The 12,624-nt window shown below is 37.5% G+C and overlaps 1 protein-coding gene across 1 annotated transcript; it reads left to right on the top strand.

Moving 5' to 3' along the window:
* The first annotated feature begins 10,165 nt into the window (after positions 1–10,165).
* LOC124943199 (probable carboxylesterase 2) lies at positions 10,166–11,544 on the top strand. Its single transcript, XM_047483748.1, has 2 exons — positions 10,166–10,178; positions 10,862–11,544. The coding sequence occupies exons 1-2, from the start codon at positions 10,166–10,168 to the stop codon at positions 11,542–11,544; spliced, it is 696 nt and encodes a 231-aa protein (XP_047339704.1).
* The last annotated feature ends 1,080 nt before the right edge of the window (positions 11,545–12,624 follow it).

Raw genomic sequence — 12,624 nt, 5'->3', positions numbered from 1 at the left:
AGCAGCTTCACAACTTCTGGGCCAACATTCTGAACGGTGGAGATCGGATTCTGAGGTCTGGAGGTCGGGGTTTCGTTACCGGAACAGTAGCAGTTGTTTTTGGTGATATTCTTCTTTTCTTGTTCTTTGATTGTTTCTATATCCTTGATGTGCATGTTTCCAAGGGTATTATGAATTTGTATGTCTCTAGTATTGTCTAGAGAAGACTTTTGTATTGCTCTCTTACTGGTGATAGTGGATTTTAAGCGGCACTAGGTGTCCCGTGGTTTTTACCCATTGAGGGGTTTTCCACGCTAAAATTCTGTGTTGTTTGTGTGTGATTTCTTGGTGTGTTACTCACTGTGTTAGGGCTGTGTTGATTGCATTTTGCATACCTATTTGTTAGCTTCCTCACAGGTTTAAACGGTTTCGGAAAGTGTTGCCAAACGAAGGATAAATTCCGCATTTGTTGTTTACCGTTGTGGTGCATTTCCATCAGTTCAACCTGAAGACTTCATCATAAAAATTAAAAAGCACACAGGGTGTACAAGTTATACAAGGCTCTCTATAGACTACATCAAGCACCAAGGGTGTGGAACACTTGCATCAACAAGAGAATGATGTGTCTCAGTTTCTTGAAATATTATCAAGAGAAGGCTGTATACACGAGAAACCATGGAGAAGAAGTACTCATAGTTGGTGTATATGTCGACAACTTGATCATGATAGGATCAAGCATCAAGGACATTGAGGTGTTCAAAAAGCAAATGATGAAAGAGTTCGAGATGAGTGATCTTGGGATATTCTCGTACTACATTGATATCGAGGTGGACCATAAGAAAGATAACATCGAGGTGAAGCATGCAACTTATGCAGAGAAGGTGTTGAAATAGCTTACAATGGAGGATTGTAACTCGAGAAAGTATCTGATGGAAGCAAAGCTGCAGCTCGAAAAGGATTTGGAAGAAGCTGTTAGATTAAATTAAAGAAAAAAATGGAAAAAATTATGAAATTAAGATTAAAGGGGAAATTGTTAATTAAGTTGAATTATGAAAAACACTTTAATTTGATTAAAATTAACTTAGGATAAATAAAATCAATACGACATAGTTTTGATGATGCGTTGATAAATGAATAAAACTAAGTTCAACAAATATTTTATTGCGCAGGTAAATTTGAAGAAGCGCTAACAACAGTCTGAAGAAGCGCTAACAGCAGACTGATGAAGCGCTAACAACAGACTGAAGAAGCGCTAACAACTAAGTAGCCTAACAACAGTGTTGTGCCAACAGCAAGGTTGTGCTAACAGTTGTGTTGCATCAACAACTGAGTACGCTATCAGCAGAGCTCGATATCAGCAAAGTTCCACGTCAGCTTAATACGACAAAGACGTATTGTATTCCATTCGCATGCACACTACCTAGTACAAACAAATATTCAATTAGCCTATGTACTACCCCGTACTAACGAATATTCGATTTCCCAGACGCACTACTCTGTACGCCAAACGTACGGAGAATGTACCGCTGCCACGTGTCAACAAAATAGATTCGACCATTGCCATGCAGAAAATATAAAAAGGACATCAAAGGACAACGACGCACCTCTCTCTTCTTGACACTTGAATCCTTTGGCGAATCTCTCCGAAGTTTGATTCTTTGATTACTCTCTCTCTAACTCGTTCTTCACAAGTGATTACGTCAAGTCACTACATCACATTGAGAGATAATCTTTTGTATTACATGATAGTAATTTCAATACTGTAAGTTGAACACAACATTGTCTCTTTAACAGAGAGTGTGATAGTTAGGAGTTCAGAACAGACAAGTGTTAAGACCTGTGATCTGAGTGAGTTTATGTAAAGGCTATACAAATCAAAGTCTTCTAGTAGAATCCTTTTGAAAACAGAAGAAGGGGTGACGTAAAAAATTTATCTCCAAGCATCCATAAAATTTTGTGTTATCTCTTTACTACCTCCTTCAGTCTTATATCTGACACTTCAAATCCCACAAGTATTTTCCGCAAAACCGTTCAAAAGTTTGCTACGATTTGTCGAAGAATAAAAACAGATTTTCAATCTCTAATCGGATTAAAATCGCGTAAAAGTGAAAAATAGAACAACAATATTCAACCCTTCCTTCTATTGTTGTCACCGATCCTAATAGAAGCTTAGTGGATCCGAATGAGTATAGGCATATTATCGGGTGTCTCGGGTATTTGATACACACTCGACCCGATATCTCTTATGTAGTTGGCATAGTGAGTCGATACATTGAGCAACCTAGCACTCTACACCAACAAGCAGTAAAACACATTCTTCGTTGCGTGAAGAGAACATCGAGCTATGTGATTAAATTAAGAAGAGGATGAGACGTTGAATAACTTGTTAGTTTTACTAACAACGACCTAGCCGGTGACACAGACGATAGAAAAAACACTGAAGGGATGTTGTTTTATCTCAACGGCAATTTGATCACTTGACAATCTCAAAAGCAACGAACTGTTGCTTTATTTTAATGTGAGCCGGAGTTTTTGGCGGCTACTACAATATCGTGTCAAGGCATGCGAGGTGCTCGTATGCGATCCGAGGCCGGTAACCCTTTATGTCGACAACATGTCCGCAATAACATTAATGTAGCATTAAGCGACTAACCCTAATATGGAAAATCTTGAGAAATTGTGGCAAATCGCTTGCCCAACGGTGACATCGTTGGATGATCCGATGATAAACCCTAGTATGGATCCGAATATTGTAAGAATGGGTTGCGAGAGGGTTTTGGTGAGAAGGAATGTTTGAATATGAGAGAGTTTGGTGTTTTTATGAGGCGCTGAAAAGGAGCGATTGAAAAGGATTGAAAAGGAATGTCGGCAATTGTTGAAACGGCTAGAGAGGATCATATTTTTAATTTGTATAATCCCACCGGCAATAATGCCTTGGCCTTGATGAAACTGTTAGTTTCGTTCATTAAGAAGTCAATCTAAGGAATTGTTTCGTTACAGATTTAGTCAATTAATAGTTTTTACACTTTAGTTTAAAATTTTGTTAGCTGAAGTGCTAGGAGTGTTGTGTTCCTTAATTCCTCCTAGACCGCTTTAAGTTAAAATATAACTTTTCAACTCCGACGGGTTAAAACAAACTCTAAATTCATATTGAAAAAAATAAATAAAAATAAACAAAATGTTTTGAAGTTCTTACCATAAACTTCAAATGACAAAGGATAACAAAAGGATAAGAAGCAAATGAGTTTAAGAATTTAGACGGTTTTATTTCTATTTTTAATGTGTTTTAATCGGTTGTTGTTAGAACTAGTGATGAAAATTGGCTGGATTAGAGCAGCGGAGCGGAGAATATATTTGTGATATATAAAATTTATATTATTATAAAAATATTAAAATTCTTATAAACTAAAAAAATCATATATTTATAATGTTATATATTTAACTATATTTATTAGTGTTCAGTCCGTTTGAGGCGAAAAATACAATTTTCTCCCGCTCAATTACCCGTTAAACTGGAAAAATCACCACTAAAAATATTACACAATTCCGATAGAAAAATGTTTGCCCAAATATAATTTTTATCCAATTTTAATAAGAGTATTTATATAAAATAAGTTTTTATCCAATTTTAATTTAGCATGTTTATATTATATTTTGTCTTTCCAAACTTAGTTGAATTCCTCCATTTTCCACTTTCTATTGCTAAAGCACATTGCATTTATTTCCTTCTAAATCTCGTGTTGTAACAAAACTTATAAATAACCTTGTAAGAATTACAATAGAAGTCTTTATTACATGTTATCATTAAACAACATTATTTTGAACTAGCATGTATTTCGTGCATTTGTACGAGTAATAAATAAAAAAAACCGTGAAAAAAATATTACGATAAAAATCTTATGGGCGGGTCAACCCACAATCCGACCCAAGTATTCATTACTCTCACATATATCCAAATTAACCACAACTCTCGACCCGGCAATCCGGACATTTTAAAAATTAAGCATCATTATATATATAGATTAGTTAGTTAAAAAGTTGAACTTATATTGTTAAAATGTCACACAGTTATTAAATTTTGGGTTGATTTTAAAATATAAAGTATTATTAGCTTAGTTGGTTAAAAGGTTGTACTTATTTTGTTAGGTGACAAGTTCGAACTATACTTATAGTATTTTTAATTTTATTTTTAACCGTTTTAAGTTTATGGGCGAGTCAACCCACAATCCGACCCAAGTATCCATTACTCTCACATATATTCAAATTAACCACCGCTCTCGACCCGGCAATCCGGACACTTTAAAAATTAAGTATCATTATATATATATAGAGATTCGAAAATTTAAAATGGTTTCGAACTTGGGGTGAAAATTTGGGTTTTTAAATTTTAAATGATCTGAAATTGATAGTTTCGGACAGATGGAACACAATTTTTATAATGACTTGTTTGTTTGTTTTATAAATGTTAATTGAATATTTTTAGAACTAATTATTTTTTATTGAACACCCAACCCAATTAACCTGACAGAATTTTAATTCCAAAGTTTATTTTATTGTTTATAGAACTGGTGTAGAGAAGGTGTGAAAACTATTTTAAAGATTTTTATTTTTAAACAATTAATTTAATAATATTATTAAATGAATAATCGTTTTAAACGGATAAAAAAAAAACATAATATTAATGGAGAGTAATTAAATAAATAAAAATTAATGTACTAGGCTAGGATCTTCTAAAAGGGTAATAGGAACCCGCAGCATAATATGTCGATTTTCCTAATTCAAACCTCATAATATCAAAATGACAGTATTGTGTTGTAACACACGGAACAACTAAGATCATTAATATCTACTATTTCTCACTAACCAAATTATCAAGGGTTAATGAAGAAGGTGGAAGATTCAAAGAAAACATAAAGAGTAAACATGTTTAATAATTGTAATATTTATGGGTCATGGTTGATAGTTAAGTTAGTGGATTTTTGGTCCAATCAAATTACAAACCATATCTCTCTTATTCTAAAACATTCTATAAGTACTAAAACAGAACACAACAGAGTAGAGATACACAGACTCTAATTCCCAAATGGCTAATCAAGACATGAGAACCAACGAAATAGTTCATGAGATCAAAGGCATGATTCGCATTTACAAAGACGGATCAGTAGAAAGATTAATGTGCTGCGAAGTCGTTCCACCATCGATTGATCCCCAAACCGGCGTCCAATCCAAGGACGTCGTCATCTCCCATGAAAACTCCATTTCCGCCCGCCTATATATACCCAAATCACAACCTCACCCATCGAAACTACCTCTCCTAATCTATTTCCACGGCGGCGCTTTCTGCATCGCAACCGCCTTCTTTCCCATGTGTCATAACTGATGGAAATGCGCCACAACAGTAAACAACAAATGCGGAATTTATCCTACGTTTGGCAACACTTTCCCAAACCGTTTAAACCTGTGAGGAAGCTAACAAATAGGTATGCAAAATGCAATCAACACAGCCCTAAAACAGTGAGTAACACACCAAGCAAGCACACACAAACAACACAGAATTTTAGCGTGGAAAACCCCTCAATGGGTAAAAACCACGGGACACCTAGTGCCGCTTAAAATCCACTATCACCAGTAAGAGAGCAATACAAAAGTCTTCTCTAGACAATACTAGAGGCATACAAATTCATAATACCCTTGGAAACATGCACATCAAGGATATAGAAACAATCAAAGAACAATAAAGGAAGAATATCACCAAAAACAACTACTACTGTTCCGGCAACAAAACCCCGACCTCCAGACCTCAGAATCCGATCTCCACCGTTCAGAATGTTGGCCCAGAAGTTGTGAAGCTGCTGTCCAAAAATTAGAACGATCCAACGGTGCAAACTCCGGCAATCATCAAAATACTAAGGCTGCTGAAATTGAAGTTTTTCCCCTCTTTTCTTTCTTGATTTTCTCTCTCTTTCTTTTGCTCTTCTTTCTTGCAAAAGAAGATTTCTCCCCTTTTATATTGCTCCCAAATAAGTGAATCAAGTGGGGGCCCAAATGGGCCTATTTGCTGGGCTTTTCCTCATGGACTAAGGAAACAAAAAACCCAACAAATCTCCCCCTTTTCCTGACTATGAGGAAAGGTTCGCCATCCCGGCGATCGAACAACACACCTTCAACTTTTCCCTTGCCAATGCCTTTGTCAACATATCGGAACCATTATCATCAGTGTGAACTTTATCAAGTTCAAACAACCCATCTTCAAGAGATTCTCTAATCCAATGATACCGCACATCAATATGTTTCGTTCTCTTATGAAACATGGAATTCTTAGCAAGGTGTATTGCACTTTGATTATCACAAAGAACTACGTAGCGCTGTTGCTTGAAGCCAAGCTCCTGCAGAAATCTTTTCAACCACAATAGTTCTTTGCAAGCTTCCGTTGCTGCCATATACTCAGCCTCTGTTGTCGATAAGGCCACACACTTTTGCAATCTTGATTGCCATGAAACAGCTCCCCCTGCAAATGTCATCAAATATCCAGAAGTGGATTTCATGTTATCCTTATTTCCAGCCATATCAGAATCTGTGTATCCCATAAGCACCGGCTTTTCATTTCCAAATGTGATACCCAGTTTGGAAGTACCGCGCAGATATCTGAGAATCCATTTAACTGCTTCCCAATGCTTCCTGCCAGGATTTGACAGAAACCGACTAACAACACCAACTGCATGAGCTATATCCGGCCTTGTACATACCATAGCATACATCAAGCTACCAACCGCTGAGGCATATGGAACCTTATCCATATCTTCAATGTCCTCCTTTGAAGTAGGACAATCTTTACCTGTTAGATTAAAGTTGGTAGTAAGAGGAGAACTAACCACTTTAGCTTTGTCCATGTTGAACCTGCAAAGCACCTTCTCAATGTATCGCTCTTGTGACATATGCAACTTCTTGGCAGCTCTATCTCGAGTGATCCGTACCCCAAGAATCTGTTTCACTGGCCCCAAGTCTTTCATTGCAAAAGACTTGCTCAACTGCTGTTTCAACTTAGCAATTCTTTCTGCATTCTTGCCAACGATAAGCATGTCATCAACATAAAGCAATAAAATGATGAAATCATCATCACCAAACCTCTGAAAGAAAACACAATGATCTGAAGTAGTCTTTCGGTAGCCTTGCTCCCCCATAACAGACTCAAACTTCTTATACCACTGTCTCGGTGCCTGCTTCAGCCCATATAGACTTTTCTGAAGTCTACACACATAGTCTTCTTTACCTTCTACCTGAAACCCTTCAGGCTGCTCCATATAGATTTCTTTATCCAATTCACCGTGAAGGAAAGCAGTCTTGACATCCATCTGCTCAACCTCAAGATCAAGACTGACCGCTAAACCGAGAACCACCCGAATAGAACCCATCTTCACAACTGGAGAGAAAATCTCATCGAAATCAATACCTTTTTTCTGGCTGAATCCTTTGACCACCAATCTAGCTTTGTATCTGGGTTGTGAGGTGAACTCATCAGTCTTCACCTTATAAACCCACTTGTTCTTCAATGCTCTCTTGCCTTTAGGCAACTTCACCAACTCATAAGTATTGTTCTTATACAAGGAATCCATCTCGTCTTGCATAGCTTTAACCCATTCTTTCTTGTACTCATCTTCTATAGCTTCTGCATAACACTCAGGCTCCCCCTCATCAGTGAGAAGAACATACTCATTTGCAGAATAACGTACAGAAGGATGACGATCTCTCGTAGACCGTCTGAGTGGAACACATGGTGGCATGTCTGAAACTGGTAACTCTGGATGAACAACTTCATCTACATCTTGCTCTTGAGCATCAACATCATCAGCACTATGGTCATCAATAGGAACATCATCTCCAATCTGTGTGTCAACATGTTGTAGAGGAACTGGACCCAAATCAATAAGATCATCACTATGTCGAGGAACTGTCTCTATCTTCTCAACATCCTTCAAAATCTGATCTTCAATAAACACAACATCCCGACTTCGAACAAGCTTCTTCTGAATTGGATCATAAAGCCTATATCCAAACTCATCATCGCCATAGCCGAGGAACGCGCAAAGCTTAGACTTCACATCAAGCTTTGACCTTTCATCTTTTGGAATATGCACAAATGCCTTGCATCCAAAGACTCGCAAGTGACTGTAAGAAACATCTTTGCCGCTCCAAACCCTGTTAGGAACATCAAACTGCAAAGGAACACAAGGGGTTAAATTAATAACATGTACTGTCGTGTTCAACGCTTCACCCCAAAAGGAACGCGGCAACCCTGAATGTGAAAGCAAACATCTGACTCTCTCAACCAATGTTCTGTTCATCCGCTCTGCTAAGCCATTCAACTGTGGTGTCTTTGGAGGAGTCTTTTGATGTCGAATACCATGCTCTCTACAGTAAGCATCAAATGGCCCAATGTATTCACCTCCATTGTCTGTCCGAATACACTTGAGCTTTTTTCCAGTCTCTCTCTCAACTGAGGCATGAAACTGCTTAAACACATCTAAAACTTGATCTTTAGACTTCAAAGTATAAAGCCATACCTTCCGGGAGTGATCATCAATGAATGTGACAAAATATGAGCAACCACCAAGTGTTTTTGTCTTCATAGGACCACAAACATCAGAATGAACAAGATCAAGTATGCTCTCTCTTCTGTAGGGAGGATTGCTCTTGAAAGAAACTCTGTTTTGTTTACCTGCAAGACAATGAGAACACCTCTTCAACTGGACATCATTTACACCTGATAACACTTCCTTCTTTGACAACAAAGCCATGCCCTTTTCACTCATATGACCAAGTCTCTTATGCCATATCTCAGTCATGTCAGCATTCTCCACAGCATTAACAATGCTCTTGGAGATCTTCGGTTGTACCACATACAACTTTGAGCACCTTTTACCTCTTGCCACAATCAAAGAACCACGAGTGAGTTTCCACAAACCATTACCAAAGTAGTTGTTGTACCCATCATCATCAAGTAAACCTGTAGAAATCAAATTTAATCTCATATCCGGGACATGTTTTACATTTTGTAAAACCAACTCCATCCCAGTATCAAACTTCAAACAGACTTCTCCAATGCCAACAACCTTTGATAGCCCACTATTACCCATCTTGACATCCCCAAAATCACCTGGAGTATAAGATGAATAAAAATCTCTTCGTGATGTAACATGACACGAAGCTCCACTGTCAATCACCCAACTCGCCTCATCATGTGCAAAGTTCACCAAATTATCATCACAACAAACAAAGAAATCATTAGTGATAGTATTCACTTCAACCTTGTCACTACCATCGTCATCTTTCCTTTGATTGTTGTTTTGGTTGTTGTAGTTTTTCTTCTTGTTCTCTTTCTTTGCCTGTCTGCAGAACTTTACTGTGTGCCCCTTTTTACCACAATAATAACACTCAATATTAGCATACTTCCCTTTACCGGAGCTGCTAGTACCACGCTGATTTCCTTTGTTACCCGGACCTCTACTCTGACTTCTCCCCCGCTTTTCAAAAACCAAGACATCTGATTGTGAAGAGGAACCCTGTGACTTTCTTCTCATCTCTTCATTCATAACACTGCCCTTAGCCAATTCCATTGTGATAATACCATCCGGTGCAGAGTTGGACAAGGATGCCCTAAAAGTCTCCCAAGAATCTGGTAATGTACCAAGTAGCCATAGACCTTGAATCTCATCATCAAACTTGATACCCATTCCTGAAAGCTGATTCACAATGCCCTGAAACGCATTTAAGTGATCTGTAACAGGAGTGCCATCTTTGTACTGTAACTTGATCAATTGCTTAATCAAGAACAGTTTATTGTTCCCAGTCTTCCGAGCATACAACTGTTCAAGCTTGTTCCACAAAGTACGAGCATGTGTCTCCCCAATAATATGATTCAGCACATTATCCTCCACCCATTGCCGAATATATCCACAAACCTGTCTATGCAAAATAGTCCATTCTGCATCTGTTTTATTCTCAGGTTTATCAGTAGCAAAAACAGGTAAGTAATAATCTTTCACATATAGGAGATCTTCCATTTTTGCCTTCCAAACATGATAATTAGAACCATTCAAATTAATCATCCTACTTGTATTAGTTTCCATCGTTCAAACAGTTCAATTCACAAATAAGCAACCAAGGCTCTGATACCACTTTGATGGAAATGCGCCACAACAGTAAACAACAAATGCGGAATTTATCCTACGTTTGGCAACACTTTCCCAAACCGTTTAAACCTGTGAGGAAGCTAACAAATAGGTATGCAAAATGCAATCAACACAGCCCTAAAACAGTGAGTAACACACCAAGCAAGCACACACAAACAACACAGAATTTTAGCGTGGAAAACCCCTCAATGGGTAAAAACCACGGGACACCTAGTGCCGCTTAAAATCCACTATCACCAGTAAGAGAGCAATACAAAAGTCTTCTCTAGACAATACTAGAGGCATACAAATTCATAATACCCTTGGAAACATGCACATCAAGGATATAGAAACAATCAAAGAACAATAAAGGAAGAATATCACCAAAAACAACTACTACTGTTCCGGCAACAAAACCCCGACCTCCAGACCTCAGAATCCGATCTCCACCGTTCAGAATGTTGGCCCAGAAGTTGTGAAGCTGCTGTCCAAAAATTAGAACGATCCAACGGTGCAAACTCCGGCAATCATCAAAATACTAAGGCTACTGAAATTGAAGTTTTTCCCCTCTTTTCTTTCTTGATTTTCTCTCTTTTTTTTTGCTCTTCTTTCTTGCAAAAGAAGATTTCTCCCCTTTTATATTGCTCCCAAATAAGTGAATCAAGTGGGGGCCCAAATGGGCCTATTTGCTGGGCTTTTCCTCATGGACTAAGGAAACAAAAAACCCAACAATAACTACCTCAACTCCCTTGTCTCCTCAGCCAATATCGTCGCAATCTCGGTTGACTACAGAAAAGCGCCGGAGCACCCATTGCCGACCGCGTTTGAAGACTCATGGGAAGCTGTCAAATGGGCTGTGAGCGCCGAAGACGAATGGGTGAAAAACTTTGCGGATCTGGAACGCATTTTCTTCTCCGGCGACAGCGCCGGCGCAAATATAGCGTACCATATGGGTATAAGAGTTGGGTTGGAAGGGTTATCATCATCGGGAGCAAAGCTGGTGGGTAATATTCTTGTCCACCCTTTTTTTGGAGGAGAGGAACCGATTGGATCGGAAACGGAAAACCCTCATTCTGAAACATTAGAGAATTTGTGGCGAATCGCTTGCCCGACGACGGTGACATCGTTGGATGATCCGATGATAAACCCTAGTATGGATCCGAACATTGGAAAGATGGGCTGCGAGAGGGTGTTGGTTTGTGTGGCCGAGAAAGACTGGTTGAAGGACAGAGGTTGGTATTTCTATGAGGAGTTGAAAAGGAGTAATTGGAAAGGGAAGGTGGAGATTGTTGAAACAGCCGGAGAGGATCATGCTTTCCATTTGTGTAATCCAACCAGCGATAATGCTTTGGCTTTAATCAAATTGTTTGTTTCATTCTTCAATAAGGCAGTCTAAAGAGTTGTTTCATTCTAGATTGACTCAAGTATTAATTTCGAATGTCTAAGAATACAAGTTATCGTTATCGAATAATTGATTGTTTGTTGTAGCATTTGCTTAATTCTCATTCAATATTAAACTTAGAGAATCTGGTGCCAAAGATGACTCATAAATCATGATTTTGTAGTATTACATAATTAATATTATCTCCTCTCTTTTTTCCTTCTTTTTTTAATATGACTACCACAATGAGATTTGAACCGATTATGTTGTAATTTATTAATAGTGAATTTCCCACTCATGCTTCTTTCTACTCTCCTTTCTCTTCTTCTTTATTTTTCTTTATTCTCCTTTCTCTTCTTCTTTATTTTTCTTTATTATTTATTTTTGACTTATTAACAGGGTGTAGGGAAACAAATATTAAAAAAAAAAAAAAAACAAAAAAAGAAACAAAATATTTTTATATGTATATCTCTCATTAGAAAGGATAGAGTAACGAGAACACTTCCTTCTTCGGTGGCGACTTCCTTCTTCGCAACGATTTCCTTCCTCATTCAAAATGGTAAGTAGACGCTGAACTTTAGAAACATTAATTTTGGTTTAGACTCGAAACCTTATTTTTGTTCGTTTTTTCCATTTTGTCGCATTTATCTCACCGATATTTTTTTTTACTTTTCAAGAAGAAAACTAACTTTCTAGAACCGTTTCTAGTTCAGCGCCAAACGTAGAAAGGTAAGTTTTTTTTAGTTTTTTATTGTTTTTGCTGTTAATTTTGTTGTTAGAATCGTGTTGTATGATAGTAGATGATGATCATGGTGATAGTTAAATTAATATGTATTTGAATGTCATGTTCTTGTAAAAACATGACAAAAAATATGGCCTTTTCAAAAGTGTTATTTCTAGGTTTTTATTGTTTCTGTTGTAAATTTAGTTGTTAGAATCGTGTTAGATGATAGTTGATGTTGTTAGTGTTGGTGTTGGTGATAGTTAGATTAATATTATTTGAAGGGCATGTTCTTGTAAAAATATGGCACTCTGTAAAAACACAAGAACTGTATTTTTTTTTCAAAACAATTCCATGTTCAACGCCTATGAACT

Source organism: Impatiens glandulifera, chromosome 6 (assembly GCF_907164915.1).
Source record: "Impatiens glandulifera chromosome 6, dImpGla2.1, whole genome shotgun sequence".
Lineage (NCBI taxonomy): Eukaryota > Viridiplantae > Streptophyta > Magnoliopsida > Ericales > Balsaminaceae > Impatiens > Impatiens glandulifera.
This window is presented reverse-complemented; position numbering and strand designations above follow the sequence as displayed.